The sequence below is a fragment of the Cicer arietinum genome, chromosome 8 (assembly GCF_000331145.2).
Source record: "Cicer arietinum cultivar CDC Frontier isolate Library 1 chromosome 8, Cicar.CDCFrontier_v2.0, whole genome shotgun sequence".
NCBI lineage: Eukaryota > Viridiplantae > Streptophyta > Magnoliopsida > Fabales > Fabaceae > Cicer > Cicer arietinum.
The window spans coordinates 1,138,163-1,165,259 of record NC_021167.2 but is presented as its reverse complement, the minus strand read 5'-3'; the positions used below and the strand labels follow the sequence as shown (position 1 = coordinate 1,165,259).

The 27,097-nt window shown below is 28.4% G+C and overlaps 3 protein-coding genes across 4 annotated transcripts; 1 reads left to right on the top strand and 2 right to left on the bottom strand.

The window, feature by feature from the left end:
- The first annotated feature begins 12,727 nt into the window (after nt 1–12,727).
- LOC101493379 (ethylene-responsive transcription factor ERF022-like) lies at nt 12,728–13,581 on the top strand. The gene has a single exon (XM_004511420.4). It carries the CDS (start codon nt 12,792–12,794, stop codon nt 13,395–13,397), a length of 606 nt encoding a protein of 201 aa, XP_004511477.1. The 5' UTR covers nt 12,728–12,791; the 3' UTR covers nt 13,398–13,581.
- A 2,333-nt stretch (nt 13,582–15,914) lies between these two features.
- Nucleotides 15,915–18,150, bottom strand: LOC101493056 (cytochrome c-2). Its single transcript, XM_004511419.4, has 3 exons — nt 17,885–18,150; nt 16,657–16,790; nt 15,915–16,277 (listed from the first exon to the last, which is right to left on the bottom strand). Exons 1-3 carry the CDS (start codon nt 17,994–17,996, stop codon nt 16,185–16,187), a joined length of 339 nt encoding a protein of 112 aa, XP_004511476.1. The 5' UTR covers nt 17,997–18,150; the 3' UTR covers nt 15,915–16,184.
- A 1,350-nt stretch (nt 18,151–19,500) lies between these two features.
- LOC101492485 (uncharacterized) lies at nt 19,501–27,067 on the bottom strand. 2 transcript variants are annotated; one of them, XM_004511417.4, is made up of 13 exons: nt 26,808–27,067; nt 26,631–26,715; nt 26,478–26,548; nt 25,736–25,850; nt 25,534–25,613; nt 24,460–24,544; nt 24,277–24,357; nt 23,930–24,024; nt 23,739–23,789; nt 21,373–21,453; nt 20,890–20,962; nt 20,715–20,792; nt 19,501–19,861 (listed from the first exon to the last, which is right to left on the bottom strand). In XM_004511417.4, the coding sequence occupies exons 1-13, from the start codon at nt 26,909–26,911 to the stop codon at nt 19,823–19,825; spliced, it is 1,038 nt and encodes a 345-aa protein (XP_004511474.1). In that variant the 5' UTR covers nt 26,912–27,067; the 3' UTR covers nt 19,501–19,822. The 2 variants fall into 2 exon arrangements, with proteins under 2 accessions (XP_004511474.1, XP_073220642.1); XM_073364541.1 differs by lacking the exons at nt 19,501–19,861; nt 20,715–20,792 and having other exon boundaries at nt 20,909–20,962; nt 21,340–21,453.
- Between the last annotated feature and the right edge of the window lie 30 nt (nt 27,068–27,097).

The window sequence follows — 27,097 nt, the reverse complement described above, 5'->3', positions numbered from 1 at the left end:
ACGCGTTTTGAGAACTTAGGTGTCATGGGCTTTTGAAAATCCACTAATCCAAATTCGTGGAATCTCATATAAGGTTTTGAAAATCTTAGATCAGCAAAGAGGGGAAATATATATATAAATAATATACATTACTCTAATATATCTTTGTTTATAGTATATAATTATATATGTAATGTGTCTTCAGAGGCTGACACTAGATTTTCTTGCAGATACAAACTTTACACGTGACGTAAAGATGTTAGATTATGAAATCATTATAATTAAGCTATCAAATTGATTTTTTTTCTTTCATAAATTATTGTATTAGAGTTATATATATATTAGTGGGTTTATCATGATGTAAAAAGTATAACTCTTTTCGTTAAATCTAATTTATGCCGGTACGATTGATTTAAATAGAATAAAAAAGTAATAATTTTATGATGGAGTGGGTAATTTATTGGCATAATGACATTTTTAACAAACCTCTATTACAATTTTATTATATTAGCATGTTTGTTTAGAATTTATTTTTCACCTCAAACAACACTATCTACGATTTTTTTTTGGTAAAATTAGTCGGTAGCTAATAGTTAATAATTTATATTTTATAATTGATAGTTATTAAGTTAATTGAAGTGTTTAATAAAATTAGTGATTCCATTAACTTCATATGTAAAATAACATAAAAAGATATTTTTAATTAAAAAAAAAGTTATCAATTAATATTTAAAATATTTTAAAAGTAGTTATTTAAATTTTATTTTTTTATTAATTTAAAATTTATTAATCTGTTATTTTTATTTATTTTATCAATAAATAAATTATTTATGTTAAAATAAATTATTTTAATATTTTAATTATTTTAAATATAATAAATAAACTATTTAATATTATTTACTTTACATTATTATTTATTAAAATCATTTTAAATTATATATAATAAAAATAATTTTAATTACAATAATAAAGATAAAATAAAAGGAAAAATAAATAAAATATAGCTCATTAGTTATTCTAATTACTTATCAAAAAATGTTATGAACTGTAAATCAATAAATGATTGTTACTGAATAAAATCTATATCTTATATATAAACTACATATTCGTTTTTTTGTCACTTACTACGACAAGCCCCCGGAGTTGCAAGGTAATTTATGTTAAAAAATCTAAAGAAACACATTGTGAGTAATGCATTACATTATGTTGACATTTTTTTACTATTTCAGGACTCTTGTATATTACTTCCATTCGATTAAGAATGCGAATGTATAAGTTATATAAATATAATATAAAATAAAAAACAACAGATAAATAATGAAAGGAGAAAAAAGAAGTATATTAAATAGAATAAAATAACGAAAGCAATTGATCTCAAAAACAAAATAGAAATTATTTAAGCGCACACAAATGGAAAAAAGAAGAAAGGAAGAAATAATAACTATTATTATTATTATTGAAAAAGTTAAATGATGTGCATTTCTGTACATATGGCTGAATGATTTAGATTCTTAATCGTGACCAAACAACAACTACTCTACTCTACTCTAAAATAACAATTAACAAGTATACAAAAAGTAAACAATTATTTTTACAAATTAATATTCAGATTTCAGATAATCAAATATTTTATGTTTATAATAATTTCACTCGATATTTAATTAAAACTCGTGATATTACCGCGTAAAACAACAACTTTGTGTAATTATAATATAAAAACAACTATAAAAATATATAGTTTTATTAAATATGGATGTACAATTGTAACATCCTTTTAACATAAATAATTACTAGTAGTTTTTTTATATATTTTATTTATTAGTATATAATTATAATTTGTAATAATAATAATAATAATTAAATAAATTACTAAACTAAAGAAGAAAAAAAGAAGGGAGGAGCATATACACTAGAAATAGAGAGAGGAACAGGAAGAAAGAGTAAGAGAGAAGAAAAGAATGCGAAGAAAAAAAACATTGACAAAACAAGAAACGAGAAAGAAAACTTACATTTTTTTGCTAGAAGTTAAGGTAGAAAAAGTTGAGAGTATCATTATTTTCTCAATCATTTTAAAATTAAAAGGTGTGTTTTCCTTTTTCTATTTCCCTTCCGTGCACGTATGAGATAATGTTTACTATAAGTTATGGATTTGGGGTTTAAGGGTTTGAAACGAATAAATAGATTTTTAATTTTATTTTTGATTAGATTTAGGAGTTTTGAAATAGATGGTTAAAATAATTTATACATGTGAAGTTCTATGATTGAAATTGAGAATAAATTATTGTAGAATTGAGTTTTCTTGATGACATAAAATTATACTCTTTTAATGTATTTAAACTTAAAGACCTTGAATTTCACTATTGTGACAAATTAGTTTAAGTAAATTGACATTGTGATATTATTTTGATGTATTCATTATTTGATTTATTCATAATTTGTAGCATGATTGTTTGCAAATATTGTTAGGAAATTAGTGTGACTGAATAAGTGTTGTTAACTTAAAATTCGTACGACATATGTGTTATGTTTTGTTCATAGTTTTTTCTCTAGATATAATTTCTGAACGTTTGTTGGTTTTCTGGAAACTAGACTCAATTACCTTTAAATTGAGTACAAATTTTGTGATGTTTAATTGAGTATTGATGCTTAAAAATGAGTTACAAGTTAAACCATAGTTGTTGTCCTGTTTTTTTTACCTTGTGTATTATTTTTATAGAAAATAATATCTCAACCAATATTAATTGATTTTATTATCAATTGAAAAGTAAATATTATGCAAAATTTATTATTTGAATCTAGTAATGATTTGTATTTTCAAAGGTCTAAAAATAAATCTTAAACAAAAATTTAATAATTTTCAAAATGTTAATGTTTTGAGAGTTAAAAAGACAACATTTTTACATTCGTCTTGAGCCTCAATATGTGTTCTATATAAACTCTCTTAAATATAAAAATATGAAAATCTAACTTCAAAATTAACTGAATTTATGTCTTTAATGCCATGTCCAAATATTTTAATATCAAAATCGTTTCAAGTAGACGTACAACCAAGTGTTGTTAATAAAAAATTCACTTATTCACTTGTTAATTTTATAATAATGTATCTCATACATTTATGCTTCAAATGATGAGAAGAACATCTAATGGTAGTACATGTGTTGGTAACCCTGGTTGGTTTCCAAGAATGTCAACTTTTAAGATTAAATATGAATGTAACTTATGATTACAGTGGACAAACACACTAAATGTAGTGGACTTTTTATTTATTTATTTATGAATGTTGAATGTAGTGGACTAGTGGACTACAACAAATGACCATATCGATTAATGGTTTAATAATTTCTATCTCTTTTTCTGTCATTTTATTTTCCTTGTTGTGTAGGTTTAATGATTGTATTTTTATTCTAATATATGTATTTATAAAATATAGTAAAAAAACATATATGTATTTATAAAATAACATTATTAGGTCACGGTAAATTATGAGTTTGAAATTTCACTTACAAAGTCACTTTTAAAATTACAAAAATACCTCTAATTAAATCTAAGAAATTAAAATATCAATTACTTATTTATTTTAATAATTGAATGATAGTTTTAGAAAAATAATTTACTGATAAATTTAATGTGAAATCTACTTTTTTTTTTTTCGTGTATTGATCAAAGGGATCTTATATATAAGAACAATTATGGTTTCACTTTCTTTTTTCAATTATTCTCTCTATTACTATAATTTTAAAGTGTTTTAGAATATATTAAAATATTTGGATCTACCAAATGTCACATAATTAAATTTATATTCATAAAACTATGATAATAGAATAAATGGAGTTGTATTTAACTCTTAGCTTAATTAAGAAATATCGATATTGTTATGTTAAACGTCATATCATGAGTTCGAACTCGAAACATTATAGTTGAGTTAATTATGTCTATATTTATCATCTTTTTTAAAATACAAATAAAAAGAATAAATGGAGATGATACATACCCAAAAAAATGAATAAAATGTTAAAAAATGGAGATGATCATAGTTGGACAAATATAGTATCAACTTGTCTCGGTCAGTCTACATTGAGAGTATCCTCTCCATTTTTTACTTTCTCCATTTTTTTCCAGTGCCAATGTTTTAGGAATATAAATTTAATAATGTAAGTCCAAATGTTTTTAAGGAAATAATAATGAGTGCAGAGACATTGCTAAGAAACTAAAATAATAAGTTTTTATTAAAAGCTTTGTATTCAATGCATTGAAAATTGAAACACAATAAGAGCTACATTTTTAATACATTTCAAAACACTTCTAAACTATAGTAATGAAGAGGAGAAATGGAGTTGATCAACTCCAACATTGGTGGGTTAGTGGGTTGCTTTTTTTTTTCTTTTAAAAGATAGTCAAAATAAAATAATCAATAAATTTAGAAATATAAAACAAAACAAGTTTAACAACAAAAGATAAATAATTAAAAAACTAATATATTTTATGATTATTTAAAAAAAATGGATGACTTGTCCGATTCAACCTAGAGTAATCCACCTCCGTATGCTGGTTTCAGTGGACTAGTTCAAGATGACTCAAAGTATTGGTGAATCTTATTTTAGCACTTTAACTTGTCGGTGAATTGATTGGCTCACGAACAACAATCCATTTTCACGACTTTAATTGTAATGAATCGTTATCATCATCTTCGTTGACGTTGTTCATAGTATATCTTTATTAACACGATTCTTCAATTATGTTTGTGTTTGCATTACAATTTTCAATTTCCTCGAACCCTAATTTGATTCTTTATTTAGAATCTCATTTCCTTTCAAGTTTTTATACTCTCTCATCCCAATTTAATTTTCTTTTCTATCAATTAGGTTCTTCATTATCATGAAAACTTTTTTTGTTTCTAAAGTTATACCAATTGAAAATGAATGCAATAAATACACTACTAGAGATTTAAAAAAATGTTCTCACAAAAACATTATCAAATGAATTGATCCACATTACACCTCTAATTGAAGAACGAAGAGGTCCATTTGTCTCCTCCAACTTTCAAATATAATTAGTTATTTGGTTCTTCACACATTTATTAAAATTGTTATTTGATAAATGTCATATAAAATTATAATATTTAAATAAATTTTATTTAACTTAAAAATAATAAATAAATAAATAAACTTATATATTTTAATATATTGAGTTTCAATATAGACAGTGTGAATGTGTGATTCATAGGTGAGGGAAACCATGAGTATCTTAAGGAAATTTATTTAAACATCCGATGCTTGCAACTCTCTAATGTCAAAATTGGTTCATTTATTTCTTATTTTTTTCGACTTCATTATTTGTTGTCATCTCTAATTATTTTTATGTTATAATATTTATCTTATATTAGATAAATTTATATCGAGGTGTAGTAAAAAATAGTTGTTTAATTATAAAAAATAATTAATTTTATTAACGAAGTTGAGTACAGCGAAAGAGACTAAACTTCTACGATGTAGTAAATTTAATTTTAAATTTTATTTAAAAAATTATCTATATTTAATATCCGACACATTTCAAATAGAATAGAAGAAACTTACATAAAAAAAAAAGATTAACCTCAAACTAAAATCCAAAGTTCAAAATTAAAATTATATTTGATTTTTGAAAAGTTCAAATGATAAAACCAAAAACATTACGAACGGGGCTCACTCTTTTAACCCCATTTATCATAAATAAATCCGGATCTTATTTGCTTATTAGATGGCATTAATTTAAAGTAGGGTATACATAAGAAGAAGTTTTCCATTCCAAACAAAACAACCTAAACTAAACTAAAAAGGAAAGAAAATAGAAACATTTTTAAAAATTAATTAATGTTAAATGGAGGAGTGTGTTCGATTGAGTAATATTCACTGTTCAACCTTAAATTAAGTTTGGTGAATCAATCATTGATTTAAATTTAAATTTAAATTTAACCTATTTATTTTTTGTCGCACATTTATTACTAAATAAATAGACTTTAATTTTTATTTTATAATTTAAAATATTAAATTTAAATTGTTCGATCAAAAATTTCAACTTCAACTAAACGCAAAATTACGAACTATAGCCAATTTGAATCCATTAATATTAGCTACAAAAGAGAGGGCTCCAATGTGCTATCACTAATTAATGTCAATACATGCATTTTAGAGATAGATCAACCCATATGTTGTAGGTAATCAATCAACACTTAGAGATACTAAATTTTCATATGATTGATGGGCCATGTGTAATAAGAAAACCAATATGAATATGATGGTGGCTCTCTAGAGTTTGAGAACAGCTGGATTAAGCTAATCTTCAACTAAATATCCCGTCTAATAAATTAATAGACACTTCATTTTCTCTATATACTTGAGTTTGAGAGCTATGGGCGCATATATTACTAATTATAATTTTATACTATCATACTAACTCCGCGTTTTCTTATGTTTTTCTTTGACCGTTTATTTAAATGCACTCTCCGAAATATCTATTATAAGTTAATTTCTTTTTTTTTAAGATAAATGCGGAATACTAATATAATTAATTCAAGTTTCGAGTTCTATCATAAGTCAATTCTAAAAAAGTAAGTTTCTATGTATATTTTCAGCTTTCATCATCGAGGACTCATTAGTTTAAAGGATATGTAATCAGTTATCTTTTTATAGATTACAGTAATTTATGTTAAAAAAAAGGTAAGCGACTTCATTTTATTTGGAAAAGTTATTTTATTTTATTTTTGTATAAAAGGAAAAATGAACAAAACTAAAGAACGTCTAGAGAGGAAGACTGGTCCTATTTTCAGAAAAATAGATCTGAAACTCCTCACTTTGATCTCTATATTCACAATTTTTTAAAATCTCAATTTTATCTTTATATTTGTACTTTTTCTAATTGAAAATTTTTGAATCCATTTTTTACCCATCAATTTTTTTTGTTTTCAGTAGAAAAAATTTCGAAAAAAAAAAAGTCGATAAAAAATTTTGTCAATCAAATTTTCATTTTTTTAAAATTCCTGTAGACAAAATAAAAATTAAGAAAAACATTCGTCTATTAATTTTTTATTTTCAAAATATCTGATAGAGAAAAAGAAAGTTTGAGAAAAAAATTTGCTCACTGAGTTTTTTGTTTTCAAAATTCTCATTAGACGTAAAATTATTTTCAAAATTTTTGGTACACAAAAATCGTTTTTAAAATTTCCGATTAATAAAATAAAAACTGAGATAAATTTTTCGTTTTTAAAATTTTTGGTGGCAAAATAACGATTTTGAAATTTTCAATAAAAGAAGAAAAAATTGAAAAACAAAAATTTAAATATTCAAAAATTATTTTTCAATATTTAATAATGTATGTCATCTACTTTGTAATTTTCTTAATATTTGTAATTTATCAGTTATAAGGAATTAATTTTCTATAGCATTCACACTAGTGTAAGGACCGAAAGAAAGCTTAATTAAATAATCAACCTTCGAATTAATTTGTCACCTGCCTTGTTGAAATGTTAATTAAACGAATTAAGAATTAACTTTTGCTACACCGACATGTTTGCCGTTGAACAATTTAACCAAGGATTCTTAAATATTTCTTAATTTTTTTATAGAAGTCTCAATAAAAAACAAAAGGAGGAAAACAGAACCCACCGTGCGTGGACAATATCCATACAGAATCTCCAACATTCAGTGAATTCAAGACCTGGGAAGAATCCTTTATTAAAGTACCTATGTACTTAAGAAAAATATTATCCTAAGAAAAATTGTGCTTCACTTAGTTTTTTTTACACAACTTCACTTAGTTATTTACAACGTTTAATAAAATATAAATTAGTGGTAAAAATATATGAATTATAAATTATTGGCAAAAATACATGTATAATAATCTTTTAAGTTTATTATGATTTTCATGTAAACTTTTTATTTATTTTTTTTATTTAATCCTTCAAACGAGAAAGTCGAATAGAGAAGGTGTTTGGGTGAATTGAGGGAGAAGGTTTTAATCTCCGAATTGATAAGAGAGGAGGAGGTTCTAGTAATTTCAAAAAATTTAACGTGTAAGAGAGGAAAATTGTAATATGTATTGTTTTTCGTTTGTGACTCGTACTCGCACCGATGATGCGAGGAATGATGTTAGACAATGGTGTTTGGTTAGAGTTAGACTCATTGTGGAGGTGTACTTGCAAACACTCTTACACTCAATATTAGTACGTGTTTGATGTGGAAGTTAGAGTTATGTTTGAAGTATACCTTGTGTACTGTTAATAAGATGTTTGTATAGTTAACAAATAAGTGATATTGAACTTAGGTCTAATTCAGAGTCGACCAAAGTTGAATCCAATCAATAACATATTATAATATATTTTGCTCAATTGTACCGTACCTTTGTAAAACAATAACACATAATGATACATAAAGGTTTTTAAACGAATAATATGTTTTTGTTAAATAGTCATGCATAATATGTTATATCAAATAATATATAAATAAATATAACACATACAGTTTACGAAAGATATAACTTGATATCATAAAGGTCATTCACGTCCGTCATACTACTATGTCTTAAACTATAAACAATAATAATTAAAAAAATATATATTGATTTAAAATTTTAAATATATACATCGATTTTCTTTGGCAATTTATTTTGAAAGATGGAGAGTTCCAATTTGTGAAAGCATAATGAAAAAGAGATGGATTGAAGCGAGTATCCGCATATTTGAGTTTTGTTGTCGAGAGAGGGAAACAGCTGCAACACACAATCATCACTATTGCCATTGACTGCGTGTTTAGTACTAACAGATTAATTTATTAATTAATTAATTAGTAACTTAAATTTGTATCATTAACAACATTATTGTTCTTTTGACTCGAATTGATTGGCCCATAAAGCACTCGCCGGTGGTCATATACATAATCATGTGGGCCTCAATGTGGGATATGCCGGTGTCTTCTCTTTCACACCACTCTCATACTATTTGACCGTCGTATAAAGTAGTTTGTATTTTTTGTACATTATGTTAATGTTGGTAATAAGGAACTTTATATCTTTAAACTCACCTCCTAGTATTAACCTTATATTTATTTATTGTTTGCCATGGTAATAATACTATTGTTGTTGGTTGCTTGATATAACATTTAAAAATCGTTGGTTATCTATGATTAGAAACAAATTCTAAATTAGTGACTACTCTTTTTTAAAATCATAAAAAAAGTAGATGTTGTTTATTGCCTTGGATGTTTCACTTTGTGTTTTGGTCTAGTCTTTTCAATTATTTTTGTAATTTTTTCATTTTTTTTATTTAAATAAATTTTTAAGATGATTCAAATGATATATGATTGTCTTGAAGTGCCAACATAATTTAGATATTTTGTTAATCTTGAGATGATTTTGCACTTTAATATTTTTGATTAAAAAAAATCTCCATACCAATATCTGATACTTGTACTTGAATTTATTCTTCACAGTGTAATTTAATGTCAATTATATATATTTTTTATTGTAAAAATATATTTTGACTTATAAAGAAAAAACGATCAACAAGTCATAGTAGGATCACTGCCGGGGAGAAGTTTGGACTCCAAATCTATTATTTTTATGTATCATTGAATATTTTTGTCCATATAAAAACTAGATTAAATTCTTGAAATTGATCATTTTATATGAGAGCGATTTCATAAAAAATTGTGATGAATGTTCATTTGTCTTTAAATTTTGCTTCTACACTTCTAGATACAATATCAAAAACTAAAATCAACGGTGTATTTTATATTATCAAAAATTATAATCCAATAAAAAACTAAAAATTAAAAGATTGAACAAGTATTTATTAAGTTTGGGCTTAATACGATGAAGGCTAATGAGCCCAATATCTTGATAGAGGTATACTTGGAGCCCAATATTTATGTCGATAGCAACTTCTCTCCTTTTTTTCTAACTCATGTCAACAGCAACTTTAAATACTCCTACTTTTACCTTTTTTTGAGGGACGTAAATTTGTTTATTGAGTGAGTACCTAAATACTAGTATCCACGTTAGTTTGTTACCTGTATTTAATATATAAGGTAAACAAATTATGACCGATTATTTAAATAATTTTGTTATAAAAATTTAATTTTATTAATAATTTGATTTATAATTGATTGATAATTTATATAAATTAAATAAAAATTTTAATATATAAAAATGTGCCCCTTCTAATTTGCTTTTTTTTTTTCACAATATTTAATATTATATTTTTTAATATGTTATTATATGTTGCAGCTGAAAATCTTCTAATTTGCTTTTTTTTTTTTCACAATATTTAATATCACATTTTTTAATATGTTATTATATGTTGCAGCTGAAAATCAAAGTCAAAATTTATTATCACTTCTTTACTCGTTTACTTCAACCACCGAATTAACTTTATATTATTTTATAAAAAAAATATCATTTTTTTTCTACAAATATTTAGACATGCATAATTTAATAAAAATTATTTAAATTTAAGATATTAGAAGATGTGTTGAGCATGCAATGCAATGTGTGTTAGAGCTGTATGTTTGAGGCTGGTGGGAACTAATTAGGATTCCTACACCTATATTAGTAACTACCTACTACTAAATTTGTGGAAAATTATCTTCACTCATTCACACACACCCAATAAACAAAAAAAATCTCCATCTATTATTACCAATTTTTGATGTGCTATTACCTCCTTCCCATCTATAATTAACTCGTGTTTGAAAAGAAACCATTTGGTCTTCAACCTTCAATTGTAGTTTAACTACTAGGTAACAACGGTCAAAAAATAAATTGGAGCACGATGGCACTATTACTAATTTCAATTTTTATATCCATGAAAAAATATGGAGTATTTAGGAATGGAAAAAACTTAGGTATATTTTTTTTAGATGTTTTATATGATTCTTAATTTAAAATTTCTCTTTTATGAATAGATTTTAAAAATAATATGAATTTGATGAAATTATAGTTGATTAAGAAATATCAATGACATGAGTGGTTTTGTAAAAGACTAATAGTTGGGTGAATATATTGTTTGAAAGTTACAAAATATGTATTGGATAAAAGATAAATTTTAATTAAAATTTTTTTAAAATTTTATCGATCACATACATCATCTCTTAAAATAAATATTAACTGCTATTTTTTTTTAATAAAATAGAACCTTAAATGATGTTATTTTAATAAAATTAAGAACCACAAATATATAACTCGTATTAAATTAATATCAATCAAACCACTGTCTTATTAATAAAAATAAAAAAATTTATAATTTTTTTTAAGTATCACCTATCGTATTAAAAATTTGAATAACTTTTAACATTAATCCACACAAATTATTTATAAAAGTGTTCAATCTTAAAATTCATTTTGAATAAAGTATATAATAATATACTGCCATAGATAGGCGCCACCGTCCCAATCCGTACACAAGCTTCTTATTTTGATTTTTGCAGTTTATTATTATTTAATTAAAGCATCACGCATACATGTTTCTTCTATTAAAAAAATATGAACTCCCTATCATCTCAAATATAATCAATAAAGTACTTATATTTGTTGGTTTTAAATATTAGTAAATTTGGCTGCTTATAATATATTTAATTATATCATTTTTAAAGTATATCTTAATATGTTCTAGTATTATATTTCTTGTTTTATTGTTAACTTACTAGTATTTATAAAATTTGGATTTATTTAAATTAAATATAAAAGAATTATAATAATCATTTCACCAATTAAATTTATAGAACTCCATTTATTTATTTATAACTTGTAAATTCTAATGAATTTTAGTTGTGAGATGGAGAATATAAATCTAAGTCTTTCTTTCGAAGTACACTAATACATCGAGACATAAAAGTACAGTGTACATAACACTTAGTCTTTCTTTCATAAAAAAAGTCTAAGTCTTGAAACGAGTTTTAACAGCTACTTGCGTTATGTATTTGTTGAAGTGATTGACACCATGCTTTTACTTTTACTAATTCAGCTATTGACTAACTTAACAGTGAAAAATGTTTCATGCATGATCTAGGAAAATAATTAAATGAAAAATTATATTCATTCATCGGAGACTTTGCTTTGCTTTATATAATACTCCATGCACACGGTTTTGTAAACCCGACACGTGTGCAAACATATAAAACAAGTGAACTTTCATTTTTTTTCTTCTGGTATTAATTTTAGTGACATCACAATCGTTATTGATATAAGAGAAATTCTACTTTATATTGATCTTTAAATTAATAATTAAGTGAGTTACTTAAAAAATATATATTTTTTCATTAATTTTTTTTAATTATTAAATATTATCTATGAAAAATATGTCAACAAAATAAAATTTATTTATTTTTCAAAATATCAGTATAATATATTTTAACAATAAAAGTAAGTTTTTTTATGAATCTAAAATAAAAAATTCAACATATAATTATTTAATTAATAGAAAAAATTGTTAATTTATTAATTTAAATAACAAATATACTATAACAATTCAATTATAAATGTGCCATAGAAATTTGGTTAACATAGAGTGACATGCCATAAAATCAAATTAAGTCTTAGAGAAAAAAACAAATTTATTGATAAAGAGTGACATCGCAAAAATTTATGCATTTAATAATGCAAACGTGTTTATATATTGCTCTCTCACTGACAGCATGTTTCCACTCATGTACGTACCTACGACGAACCTTACTTATTTTATATATTTAACCTTTTAAACACTAACACAATCTTTGTTATATATGATTCTCACTCTCTCACTGTTTTGTCTCATAAAATTATAATAAAACTATCTATAACCAATTATGGAAGAATCAAATAGCATGCAAGAACATAATGCAATTGCTCCAACACCAAAATCCTACATAGGAGTTAGGAAGAGAAAATGGGGAAAATTTGTTTCAGAAATAAGGGAGCCAGGTAAGAAAAGTAGAATATGGCTAGGAAGCTATGAAGAACCAGAAATGGCTGCAGCCGCATATGATGTAGCGGCTTATCGGCTTAAAGGGCGCGCCGCTAGGCTCAATTTTCCTGAATTAATTGAGAATTTACCACAACCAGCAAGTTCAAATGCTGAGGATATTCGTGTCGCGGCCCAACAAGCAGCATTGCAATTCAAAGAGATAGCAAATGAAGGGGGTGTTAATAGCAATGGTAGTGTTGTTCCTACAAGGGTTGGACTTTCACCTTCTCAAATTCAAGCAATTAATGATTCTCCTTTGGATTCACCTAAGATGTGGATGCAAATGAGTGAGGCACTCATCTTTGGATTTGAATTTGATGATCAGTCTTCTAGGATGGTCAATTATAATTATGATAATAATAATAATAATAATAATAATAATAATAGTAATGTTTTAGAGTTGAGTGAATGGGAAGAAATTCAGTATGAGTCGTTGTGGGACTCTTGAATATTCATGAATCATATAATATAGTACTAGAATCTGGTGTAATAATTATTTTTTTATTTAGTAACTCTAATAATCATTTAATTCGATCTTCCTTAATTTAGGGCCAATTGAAGTACCATATATAAGTAAGACTAATTCAATGGAGAGGATTCATTAATTAATTTTTGTCAATTTTTCTTTCTTATTTTATGTCCCATTCTGTCTCCTTTGCTTATTTGTTTCACTATATTTGTTTGTTTTATAATCATTCGTCATGTTACTTACTCTTCTGTATTATATATAAGAAGAAGAAAAATAAAAATCAGAGAGCAATGAAACTCATTAATTTAAAGTGTTAGTGTTTATTTTTTTCGTAAAGTAATCTTAATATTATAGATATTTTCACACCCACTGATATAAACATTAATTGCATTTATGTTAAACACAAAAGTGTATAAAATACATTTAAATAATAGATATAATTTTGAAATTTGAAACATTTTCTTTGAGACAAAAAATTTCTAAAAATTTTCTAAAGGACCCGAAATAGTACCAGTACTGATGGATCAACTTATATTCATTTACACATTCATTTTTTGTTGATAAACCAAATAAAGAGAACGCAAAATTATTGGCTTTTCCATCTAATATTACTATACAAAAGCACGTATTACTTTCTTCATATATTTTCTTCTTTTCCTTTATGCTCTTGGTACCAAACGGACAATAAACCCAACAAACACAATTATTCAACTTTCAATTTTAGACAGATGTTGTATTATTCAAGACATGGATTCATAGAGTTGTTTTTCAGGGACTACGTTTTTTAAATAAAATATCACTTTTAAAAAATAACTTCAAAGAATATTTTATCATTTGTTGTAACATCTTTTTAAGAAAAGGAAAATCTAAAGAAGAAAAAATTAAAAATGACTTTAAATGAAAAAAATTATTTTTGATAAATAAATTTTTTTAAAATGTGACTTTCATTATAGTAGATAAATACAAACTAAAGTTTATTTTTTTGAAAAAATCTCTAAAAAATAATAATAAATTATCGAAAGTCTAATACATTAGTGTATAATCTATAACAAACTGACCTTAACTTTTCTCTTATAAATAAGACTTGGCCATTAAAACGATATCTCTATAAACTACTATAAAAAAATAATTTTTTTTAATTAAATAATGAAATAAATCAACTGATGCTTATAATAAAAATGCGTATAATTAAAGGGAAAAAAAAGGGTCATTTAGATCGAAGGTTTTGTTGGCCTTACATTTACAAAATCTAATTAACATTTTTCAGTGTTTAAATTAAAAAAAAAAAAAAAAAAAAGTTTTTTTAGAACTTCTTGCCAGTATTTCTACTATTCCTTCCACGATTGTGTTCAAGCCAGACATTATGTTTTCTGCGTACAATTTGCCTCTATCACATTTACTGTATTTCAAAAACTGCTTGAAATCACATATTGAAAAAGATGCATGAAAGAAAGTGAAAGGAGAAAACGGAGAAAAGTTATGTTAACTTTGCTAATGTAGTTAGATTTTCGGCAAAATATGATTTTATAAAATTTGCATTCAAAATCTTTAACTCTTTTTCAATTTCAAATTCTCAAATAAATTTAATTTATCATAAAAAGATTAAAGAATAGATTCATTTAATTATAAAAAGTTGAGTTTCTTCCTCAACAAGTTTCATCCAAGGCCATTGGGAATGAAGATGGTAGTGCACCTAAATCAAGTTACAAGAAGCATATGAGATTGCCATGGTCTTCTATCAGTTTGAAAGGAGGGATTTGGTGTGAGAATTTAGGCAACTCTTTTAATCTGACCTCAAGTGACAAGTTATTGATGTTATGTGTCAATCATGTGTTGTAAGGAACTTCTGAGGTTGACAAACGATTCTTCTTTTGACCCGACCTCAAGACATAATTAAAATAACTAACATGCTCCTAAATTAAAACATCTGTAAACAAATCAGCTTCTACCAGAACTACCTCCATTATCATGCTCCCACACGTTCAGGTAAGAACACTTTGTCAGACCATTTTCTGTAGAGCACAAACTCCACCTTACCAATAGTATCAACTTGTTTCATTAACTTTAAAACTACTGCAGGAAATAGTCATATCAAGATCTTTCAATTCAATGGTATTCTCTAGTAGCCAGTATTAGGCAAGGCTGGCAAGCCAAAAAAACATTCAATTCAAGATCGGGGCTAGTATCAATTTTATTTTATTTAACCATAGTATTTTGGTATTTTAGCATTACGTCCTCGTCAATGAAAAACGGCCATATTTGACCACATAAACTTATCAAGTTACCTCCCAACTTCAAATCAAGAAACCTTTGATTGAGTGACATTTTTCTTCACTCATTTTAACATACCAAAAACAAGAATCTGATGATAGTCAAACAAAATGTAGGAATAGCCCGGCCAAAGTCTAACGACCTACTCACATGCCACTCTTACCTTTCTCGTCCGAATACATATTCAACTGAGCAAATCAAAATAACATATTACCGAGACAAACATAATTAAATCATAGTTCCAATTAACCAAATAGTGATAAAAATGTTTTAATTCAATAAAAAATTTGCTTGAGTGTAGCTCCAGCCAGCCAATATTTGGGGGCTTTTTGACAAGCAATGCACAATCAGCAAAATAGCATTGCGAACCAATATAACCTACTTTATTTGCCAAAGATACAGTACTAACTGCTCAGCATTACTAAAATTCTGAAAATTAAACCTCCAGAACTTCAAAATCACTGTAAAAATTGAATGTATGAAAGTATATAATCACTATGCTGTGGCTTCCTTCAGATATGCAATAAGGTCAGCACGTTCTTGGGGCTTCTTAAGACCAGGAAATACCATCTTGGTCCCTGGAATATACTGCACAAGAGCATAACATACATAGATTAGGGACATATTTGGTGGAAACACAATTATTACTGTTACTAAGCAATATTGGCATATTCCCATAACATGTATACTGTTAAAAAACAATAAATCCCATAATTAAAAGGGTAAAACTTATGTGCGATGCTTAGATACAACACTCGTAATAATATGAGAAGCTTCTATAAAATGTGAGAAACATAAGCTAATTTCAACTCGTGCACGAAGCTAAGATACAAGACTCATAATAATATTTCAACTATTTATCTTGAGTTTTAATTGAAATTTTATCAAAATTAGCTGTAACATTGCATTGGGTTCAGTGACAGTGACTAACAGCCAATGGATATTGAAATATTAGCTTGTATTGTACCTTTTTGGGGTTAAGCAAGTAATCATACAAGGTCTTTTCCTCCCAGGTCACAGCCATGCTCTTGTTAGCTGCTGAGTAGGAATATCCGGGAGTGGTACCTGATTGCCTTCCAAACAAACCATTCAGATTGGGCCCTGCAATTTCAAATAATATAGTCTCATTAGAAAATCACATAATTCAATTAGTTCGTACAGGCAACAGAAAAATAACTAAATTATAGAAATAAGAGATTAAGATCAAACTCAGTGAAAGCAAAGGCAAAGTGAAAAAAGGTATGCGGATATTATGGGGACAAGGAAAAAAAATTGAATATTAGAAGTTTTCACACATCAACAGCAACAATATGACAAGTAACTTTACAAAATCAACAACCGATGAATCAAAAATTGAAGTATTGGTTACATCAGACTGCTAATGCCGAAAGCACCTACGCTTTTCAGCAAAAGCCCTTTCGTAAATGACCAACCAAATTGTTTCAAATCAGCACAATCTATAAGTACTGAAAATCGGAAATCCGTGTATTCATTCACAGTATTCGTAAATGACTAATCCAATTGATTCAAATAAGCACAACTTATAATTACTGAAAATCATAAATCCATGGATTAATTCACAATATTGCCCCTACACAATTTTTTTTCATTATCTCTACAAAAATTTAAAGAGTAAATCTATCAAATATTGTCCTAGACAACAACAATAGATGCAGTCCATGACCAAATCTATCAAATCGTAAATCAACAGCATCCAATTTTAAAAATATACGTAGGACTACACAATTACTTTTAAAATGGATTTATTATCAAAAGGAAAACACTTATTACCATCGAAACGCAATAATTTCTTTGCACGGTTTCAATCAATTTTTCTACAATCAAACGAACACTATAAAATAACGTCAATTGACAGCATCGAACAAATAATAAAATAAACAATTAAACAATAATCCGGGAGATCTATAAGACGAAACAACGAATCCACATGAAAAACAAGGAAGAATAACAACAACAATTAGAATACACAAACACAAATTACATAACGTATGAAGAATCCAGAATTTAGGTTACAAAAAATGAATAAGAACGACGTAAAATCACCGAGCAATTTCTAGATCTAATCATTATTTAGCTTAAATTCAAAAAATAAGAGGGAGATCGAAATAAAATTCAAATAAAAAACGAAAAAATAACAATCGGTAATAGCGAGGAATAGAAAAACGAGATCTAACCTTGTTTGTGGCCAGCACCTTTGTCAACGGTGTGGCACTGAGCACATTTGGTTCTAAAGATTTTGTCTCCGGCTTTGGCATCACCGGCAGGTGCTTGTTCAAACGAAGCCATTGGTTGATTTCTCCGCAAAGAAAACGAAGGTTAGGTTTAGGTTTGGCAGAATCGATAAATAGCGAATAAAAATTTGAGAAATGAGATTATTTATATAGGAGGAGGGGTACGTGGCTGCCTAGGATGGGAAAATGGAACGCGGTCGCCACGGTGCTTCTAAAAAGCCAGCCCTAACTTTTTCGCTTACGTGGAACGTTTTGGGCGCCATTTCTTTTAACTTTTTTTATTTATTTTTTAGGTGAAAAGTAGCGTTAGCGTGAGGCAAAAGTCAAGTTTGGCATGTGATTTTGTGCCAACGTTGTCAAGTTTTTGGTCCTATTTTGTTCTGCTACATGTGAAAGGCGATCAAAATATTCATGTTATATAATATTTCTTTTTCTTCTTGTTTTGATCCTTCCTATGTTGAACGCATAATACTAGATAATACTAGACGTTAGTAACTCATAGTTCCATCCAGAAATAAGTAAAGTTGAGCTATTTTTTTAATTGTGATTTAAATTCAAGTTTCTTTTTTAACAATTTATCGTTAATTCAAATACATTAATCATTTAAATTTAATTATTTAATTCGAATATATATATATATATATAATATGAAAAATCTACATAAAATACTTTAATGGTTGTCCTTAAATTCTAAATCAATTGATAAATGTTGATATTGTTAGATTGATTATTTTGTCTTGAATTCGAACATATGGCTTTGTAGTTATGTGAATTAATTGTAATTTTATATTAATAATTTTATATTAATCTTTTTTTGTTTGTGGTTTTAAAGTTCAAATTAGAATCAATTATTATTTTGGCAAAATTATCCTGATTATTTATTGGAGAGAAATAAATATGTGAAAGACAAATAATTCTATAAAAAAAATAACAAAAAAATTATTAAAAGTAACTCCCAAAATGCATGTGGGTGGAAAAGAATCTCCCAAGGAGAGTACTTATACTCCAACACGAGACTTGGAAAAAGCCCCCTATGCGTATGCTCAAGTTTGATGTAAAAGTCACTTTCGAAATTAATGGAATTGGAATTGCCATTTGCAATCTGGACCATGATATAGGTTCTTATGTGCGTGATAATTCCATCTTGTTCCAACCTATTATACAAGTTCATGAAGAAGAAACTTTGAACCTTTAATTTGAACTTTTGGTGGGCCAAAAAGTCTAATGTTAATATTGTTATTTTTTTATTTAGACTCTAAAGTAGTGGTTGACATTTCAATCATCCTCTCACAGTATTCAACAAAAGGGTAGGGAGATGATAACTTTTTTCATAACGTTACAATTGTGTTCACCAAGAAACAAGCAAATATGGTACCTAGTGTGTTCACCAAGAGGCAAGCAAATTATGTTTCCAATTGTATTGCCCATTTGATTGATCAAGACATGAAATAGATATGTTTCGTACAACAAATAATAATTGTGCAATGCATCTTAACATTTTTTTTAAACTCTTTCATTTAACTTCTCCATAGAAACCAATTAGCTTATGAATCTTCTCATAAATAAAGAACCATAAATTTATTTTAATTAGAAAACTCTTATCATCTGGAACCTAATAGAAAATAAGCATTGCTTCCATTGTACCTTATAGTCTAGAACCTAGTACAATTTAAGCCTTTCTCCAATTGTAGCTTGATATGAAATGCCTAAAAACTGTGGATAATAATACATTCACCATATCATAATCTAAAATATATACTCACTCCACCTACCAAAACATGTAACCGTTCATAATAATATACTAGAACTAAAGGAATGTCAGATAAGAAAACCGTCATCACCCTGCAGCAGTTGCCATTCTTGGTTTATCTAACACCTGATTCATGGCTTTGAAAAGGCAGGCTTGCGGAGGCCAGGTATCTGCAAAATAATTTTATAAAAAATTATGTATTGCATGAACCAAATGCCAATCAAATTAAATCTAAAAAATCTACTTAAATATACAGCATAAGTCCAATATTTTTCCTAAAGCAATGAATTGCAAACGGAAACTTTATTCCTCAAATAGGCAAATGTAATTCTTTTTCAACAAAATACAAAAAAATTGTATTGGAAAGGAAGTTACAAATTGTAGGGTAAAGCAATTTTCTACAGAGAGGGACTACATAAACCTCAATGTACCGTTTTTGCTTTAAAAAAAAAATAGGACTTCCGCTATCCCAATATTACATTCTACTTCAGTTACTCACCGTGTAACAAATGGAGAGTGTATAAAGTTATACCATGAGAAAGGATCGCATTTTAAAAGGTGAATTACAAGCATTCATGTGAGTTCTAGATGCTTATAGACTTCATAGCTTAGTAAATGCAGGTTGTTGATGTTTAAGATTCCAAAACTTACAAAATCTCAGAGATACCTAACATATTCTCAAAGAAGATCCGCTGATAACAACTAACTTCCCTTTCACAAACACGGGTAGTTTGTGAGTTGAACCAAACTATACAAGGGTTGGAACAAAAAAAAAAAGACTCCACTTTCTACTAAGTTGAGGTTGATGATCCCAACTGAAATGCTTATTTAGCAATGAAGGTTACAGAGAAAACAGTAATCCATATAGAATGGAGAAGCCTATCCCGAGTATGGATACAAAAAACAGAGCCACAATATTCTAATTATGGGGACAAAACCCTCTAGTTGGTGCAAAAATAGTATTGGTACCATCTGCAGGACATTTGTAAACAGCATTGATAAGAAATGAAAAAAGATACGTACCACGACTCCATGAGGGCCTATTTGGTTGCGAGAAATAAAGTTGACTACCAGATTGGCAAATTCATCAGGTACATCTTCCTAAATATATTAGGACAGAAGATGTTAGCTTACAAAGTAATAAAAGAAACCATAAAACAACGTTGCAAATGCAGCAAGAAACATGGCTAGTGCAAACCTGAATAGCATGCCCTGTGTGTCTGACAACTACCATCTGAAACTTCCCTTGCATTTGACCAATTGTGAGAGTTCTGTTACAGAAGTAGTGCCAATAAAAAAAAATTAGAAGTCCACTTGGACAATTCAGTTTGCTCATAAACTCTGGAAAGAAAGAAGAGGAGAAATAGAATAAAATTATATATAAAGCTAATTATAATAGAGTTATCATGTGAAAAATTCATTCTAGTATCTCAATCGTATATTACCACCGACCCGTCATATTAAAATGTCCATCAATCTGTCTTATTCATCGAAAGCACATAAAGGTAGTCTCAATCTACAGATTGGTGCATACCAGAAGTCTCATTGAAAACAGATAAAGGTAGTCTCACTCATCTAACTGTTGCGATTGATAAACCACATTAAGTAAAGGTTTCACTGAAAAACCAACAAATAAAGTTTAAAGTACCACCAAAAACTAATACAATCCAAGAGAGGTGACCTGTCCAATCTATCAGTTCCTGCTAATAACAACAGCTTTGGAACAGGACTTGACAAAAATTTCTCTGAGAGGCCTTCATACCTGTAAGAAAAATAAAATATAATCAATTGATAAAATACGAGTAAAGTTACTTTCAATTTGATAATTTTTTTACCCTAGTTCTATTTTTTCATAATCGAGTTATTATATTTTGCACAAAAAAGGACGTATGTCAACATATAACTTGTAAATGGAAAAAAGAAAATAAAGATGAAAAGGTTTGATGGAAACTGCTACATTGCCAATCCATATCCATGCAATATTAGCAATTAGCCAACAGTAATCTGAGATCAAACAAAACTCGTATAGTAGAGAAAGTCACATCAAATGGTGAACACAGAGGCAAGGAGAATTGTGTTAAGCAACTAAAATATTGAGTGTCGTCGATGAAGTTGGGTCAATAATAGAACTCTAGCCTACGTGTGTTGATTCAACTTCCACTACCAGAACCACCGAACCCAACTTTTGATGTCGGGTGCGAGGAAACTCCCATGACCAAGATGTAAGGGGGGCAATTTGCAGCATGACCTTCCTTGTACGCAAGGAGAGGAGCAGAAAGCTGGTAAATAGCAAAGTTTCATACATTGGGCTAATTTGTAGCCGTAATATGTCAAACCAATATTACGGTGAAATTGTCCAAATCCAACACTTCAAATATGATTGGATCTTTATCTTTCCAGAAATCGGACCAAGGGAGGACCAAATGAAAGTAGCTGGAGGATTGCAAGAGTTGGCGAGAGGTTGCAGTTTTGGAGCTTTTTAGGTAAGTTAGTAAGTCAATTAGTTACGGGTATGAGATGAGAGGGCATAAATAATAGAGAGGGGGATTAGAATGGGGATCTTTGGTTTTGTGAAGGGTTTGCAGAGAGTCAGAGAACCAGGCCTCTTGAATGTCTAGAGTGAATTTATGTTTTCTGTCAATAAACACCTATTCTTCTATAATCAGATCCGGATCCTATCACATCACTAAACCCAAGATGGTCCCAAACTCATTATTTCTGGGATAGTTGATTCCAAACTGCTTTTCTAGGTCAGTCGGGAGGGAGGATGACACGGTGGTGAACTGATTTAAGGCTTCTAAGATTACAAAAGCGGAGAAAGGGAAAAACTCATTAACAAGAGGGAACTTGAGAGACAAAAGGTGGCCAGAATTGGGGCACAACTAACTAGAAAAAATAATCTTGTTGATAAGACATTGTTGAAAAACAGTTCTAGAATAAGGAACTCAGCGGCAAAATAGTGATGAGAGGATGGTACCACTCTCATACCATGTCGAAGTTATAAGGTTAGTCTTTTAGGTATAAAGGGAGAAAAGGAAAAACTTACATTGGCTCCGTTTGGTAAAATTAAGCTCTGAAATAAAAATAAAAAACCATGGAATTCATTTTTTTTTTTTGGTACATCAGTTACTTTTTTTTATTACAATATAAACATAAATTTGAAAAGTTCTTGAAAAATTTAACAAACTTCATATGTATAAATAGTAATCGTAAAAAGCAATTCATTTTACGATTTATAATTTGGCGTAAAAAATAAATTTAACTTTATGAATTTCTTGTCACGTGAATAAGATGAAAGATTTTATGAATTATTTTGACAAGGAAGTAAAGAAATTGAATCCAGCTCTATTCATGCATGCCTTTGTCAATTTTGTGTTATGTGACATAAATTTTTGGCATACATAAAGTTAAATTTTTTGCTATGAATTTTTTTGGCAAGAATTGAAAGAATGGATGTGTTATGTAGAAGTAATAGTACCACTCTGAACAAAAAAACATAAGTAATAGCACCGAGAAAAAGATACTAAAGATAGTGGGTGAATAGTAAATTAGTGGGACGGTTACGTTTTTATATATAAAAAATAATAAAAATAAATTAATGAGGTTATAAATGGAATAAAGTGTACAAATTTATAAGCTATAAGCTTAAACGCTACTTGAAATAGCGTCTCAGAATAAGCTATAAGCTTGTGAGAAAAGCTTGTTTACCAAACACATCTTATTTAATCCAACAAACTTATAAGTTAGTTTAATAAGATATAAGTTAGTTTATTGGCGTTACCAAACAATACCTAAAATTATATTAATTGGATTCGAATGATATGTAGGACCTTAATATAGAAGACAACACAAATCCTTATTTGTTCAGGAAATAGACTCTTGATCCCTCATTATTAAGGAAACAAATCAATATATTTAAAAGAACATGACAACCAATCCTAGAAGATATTTTAAAATATTTAAGATATCCTATGATATTAAAAATAATGTGAAAAAATCAGATATTCTTTAACGTAGGAAGCATGAAAAGATTGAGAAAAGACATACCAGCCTTTCCAATATTGTTCAGTCTTTTCCAGCTCTGTTTGATAAACATAACTGCAGCATAAAATCAATATCATGCCAATCAAGCATAAAACAAAGTCTATGGAACTAGCCTTTTCAGATTGGATAGCCGAAAAGGACTATATTTTGGATTGTTCTGCAGGTGTTATAAAGGCTAGGAGAGAGGTACCAACCATTTCTTTGAATCATCATACTTTATTGTGGCGGGGACTGATACGCGAGCAGAATCAATATTTCTTAAAGTGCCACCCCTGACACTCCATTCAATCTGCATACAAGGAATTTCAACTCCAGTCAAAATCGACCAATACAAATGAAACAACACTCAAGATCCGATGTTCAAGCAGTGCATAATAAATTAAGATGACGTTCAAAAAGGCATGTTTTAAAAAACAAATATCTAGCAGAGGACAAAAAAGGTTAAGAAAATGCAAATGAGAAACAGCTGTGTCAACTGTCAACCAGTAACAGATAACTTAAAATGCAAATGAAAGCCGATAAGGATAGATAGAGAGCTTACAGCTTTTTCAATGCTTGAAAAATGTTGCATTCTACTTGATAGGATTTTCTGCATATGCATTAGTGAAGCCATCGCTGTTCCCTGAAATTCTTGTGATAATCAACATTTCAGCACCCGTCCATGAAGGATAAGTAGTCATGGAAAGCAACAAGGAAGCTAACTATTACGAAGTTAGAGACCAACCTCTACAACATCCACAACAATCAACCCAGCCAAGGTTGACAATGATCTCCTTGCAGCAACATGCACAGCAATTGACCCCCCCATGCTTTGATGATGGAGAAAATTTTAATCAATAATTCATAATAGTTAATACTATACACCAAAGTTAATCATTATTTATATAAGGGGATTGGAAATTCTAGTCAGGTTAGGTTCACCAAATATTAGTATAAGAATAACGTTGATAGAAGAAAGAAAATGAAATTGCAAAATACTAAAATAGAGGTCATGTGATAAAACACAAAGTTAAATAAAATAGAGACAAATGAATATGTGCAATAGCAAATTAAAATGTAAAACATTCCCTATTATACATAATATCTTTTAGTTGAAACTGAGTTCAGTAATCACATACAACAAAACCAAAACATTTGCACAGCTATGCTTAGCAGTTTTACAGCAAATGCATTATGATTATAAAAACCAATGTCTAATTATTGAAGGATGATAAATCTAGTCAGATGAAAGGAATCTGTGGTGATGAGTCGGATAAAAAAATTGGGAAAATAAAACGGTTTGGCCTTTGGCCAGTGGCTGCTTCCTATCAGACAAAAAATATAAAGGTTCTCTTCTTTTGTCAACTCATTTTGTTCTGGTGATTTACTCATCCATCCCCAAAATCATTTTATCAATTAGAACCAAATTATATTTCCTTCACATGGGAAAAATAACAATTGCCACAACATAAAAATATAAACAACATTCAATCTAGCATTGATGATGCCTGTCTTCAAACAGGACTCTACACCACAAAATATAACTAAAAGATCCTGAAATTTGTCCTCTTTTAATTCTAACAAATAAAAGACACCAAACTTTTGAAAGGTTACCAAGAGTTATACTATATAATCATCTAATAAAGGTAGAGACAACATAATTAAAGTTTTGGTCCATTTAATCTGGAAAAGAATCCAAGGTTACTTCAAGAGACCAGCATTCTTCACAAAGATTCAAGCTCGTCAACAAAGTGGACCTCTTCGTGTATGAAAAAACAGAAGACTACAACATAACATAAATCTGATCACTTTAAATCACCTGTGACCAACGAGGACAATTGCTGGAGGAGAATCGCCATATAATTCCTTTATAACAGCCAATACATCATTGCACATGGTCTGCACAAAACAATTATCACCACTACAAGCACGTGGGAAGTATAACAAAAACCAGAAAACCAAACATGGCACACATCTTCACAAACAATGTAGTTCACTTTAGTTTATTTATTACTTCATACCTCAACAGATAAGTCAAGATCATTATCTGTCGATGATTTTCCATGGCCTCTCAAGTCCATCGCAACCACCCTATACTTCTCCTTAATTATACTTGTTGACACAGCAAACGAAAGTCTGTAATGACATAATGTGGAGGCTTTTATCAAACTGCAAACTTGCACTAATTGTAGATAAATTTATCCATGCATGCACACTTAAGGCGCAAAAAAAAAGTTCAAATCTTTTAATACCTAACAATAGAATGCCAATGTGGTGTCAAATATTTCTGCTAGAACTGGTTTTGCACTAATGTTTTATGTGTGAGGAATTGCTCGTGTTTGTGGTTCTGTTAGTTTTCTAATTAGTTAATTGGTTATTAGTTAATTCGCTAGGTGTTGGTTACTAGTTATTGACTATGAATGTATCCCTTCATTCTTATCTTTGAATGTAAAACTCCTATAAAGTTTATAACGTTCTCAAGCTCTAAAAGTTTTTGCTCTTTTTCTCATTGCATTGTGATAGCTTTCATAAGTAACAATATTCCAATTCCCATGTTACAACATGGACAACTAATCTATGTAGCACTGACACTTCATACTGGACCTGTGTTTGGTGTCCGTAGACACATTCAATTTCTTCAGTTTTTCAAATTATTATGTGTCAACTTAGTGTTGTGTTTGGTGTGTGTGTCACTTATCAAAATTAAAAATTACTATAAATTAAGAGATAAATAGATACATTAGCAATGACTAATGAGCATACCCAGAATAACCACCACCGTGTAAACAGAATACAACTGGACCCTCGGTTCCTGCCATGTAAACATGAAAAACCTGAATATAATGTGGAAAAAATGTTAGAAGAATATTCATCTAAATGGACGAAAAAATGATAATATTGATTTTGAAAACTAACATCATTTGATTCAGGAATAACAACATCCTCTTGTTTGTCAAAGTAAACGGACCAATCTAGGGGTGTGTATTTTTCGGAAGAAGTCCTAACCGTCAAAACGAAATGAAAGTGTCAAAACGACGTCATATCGTATGATATAAAAAAATAGGAAGATCGAAGTGGGAGAAGGTTAGTTACTTAGTTGGTGGACGTTGAGGAACGGAATCGAAAATAGAAGCGGGTTGTGGAGGCTGATCGTCGGTGATATCTTCGTGGAGCGAAGTCATGTGAGAGGAATCCATCACGCACGCTTTTTATCTCTTTCTATTACACGAATCGATCAACAAAATCCAACTCTTGCGGATTGCGGAAGGTGTTGTGATACAGAAGCACGATAGTTCCACACTTTTTTTCCTTTTTTTTTTGGCGATATTTCCTTTCCTTTTAAAACCAACAACTTTCTTAGGTTTACATTTTTATAACTATCA

What these genes read in the sequence shown, in the direction of transcription:
- LOC101493379 (XM_004511420.4), top strand. Translation starts at nt 12,792, where the DNA reads ATGGAAGAATCAAATAGCATGCAAGAACATAATGCAATTGCTCCAACA.
- LOC101493056 (XM_004511419.4), bottom strand. Translation starts at nt 17,996, where the DNA reads ATGGCTTCGTTTGAACAAGCACCTGCCGGTGATGCCAAAGCCGGAGAC. An exon ending in AGGTGCTGGCCACAAACAAG is followed by an intron (nt 16,791 to 17,884) that starts GTTAGATCTCGT and finishes TTGAAATTGCAG; the next exon opens with GGCCCAATCTGAATGGTTTG. An exon ending in ACTTGCTTAACCCCAAAAAG is followed by an intron (nt 16,278 to 16,656) that starts GTACAATACAAG and finishes GCTCTTGTGCAG; the next exon opens with TATATTCCAGGGACCAAGAT.
- LOC101492485 (XM_004511417.4), bottom strand. Translation starts at nt 26,911, where the DNA reads ATGGATTCCTCTCACATGACTTCGCTCCACGAAGATATCACCGACGAT. An exon ending in CACGGTGGTGGTTATTCTGG is followed by an intron (nt 25,851 to 26,477) that starts GTATGCTCATTA and finishes ATGTCATTACAG; the next exon opens with ACTTTCGTTTGCTGTGTCAA. An exon ending in GGAACTGATAGATTGGACAG is followed by an intron (nt 20,963 to 21,372) that starts GTCACCTCTCTT and finishes CTTCTGTAACAG; the next exon opens with AACTCTCACAATTGGTCAAA.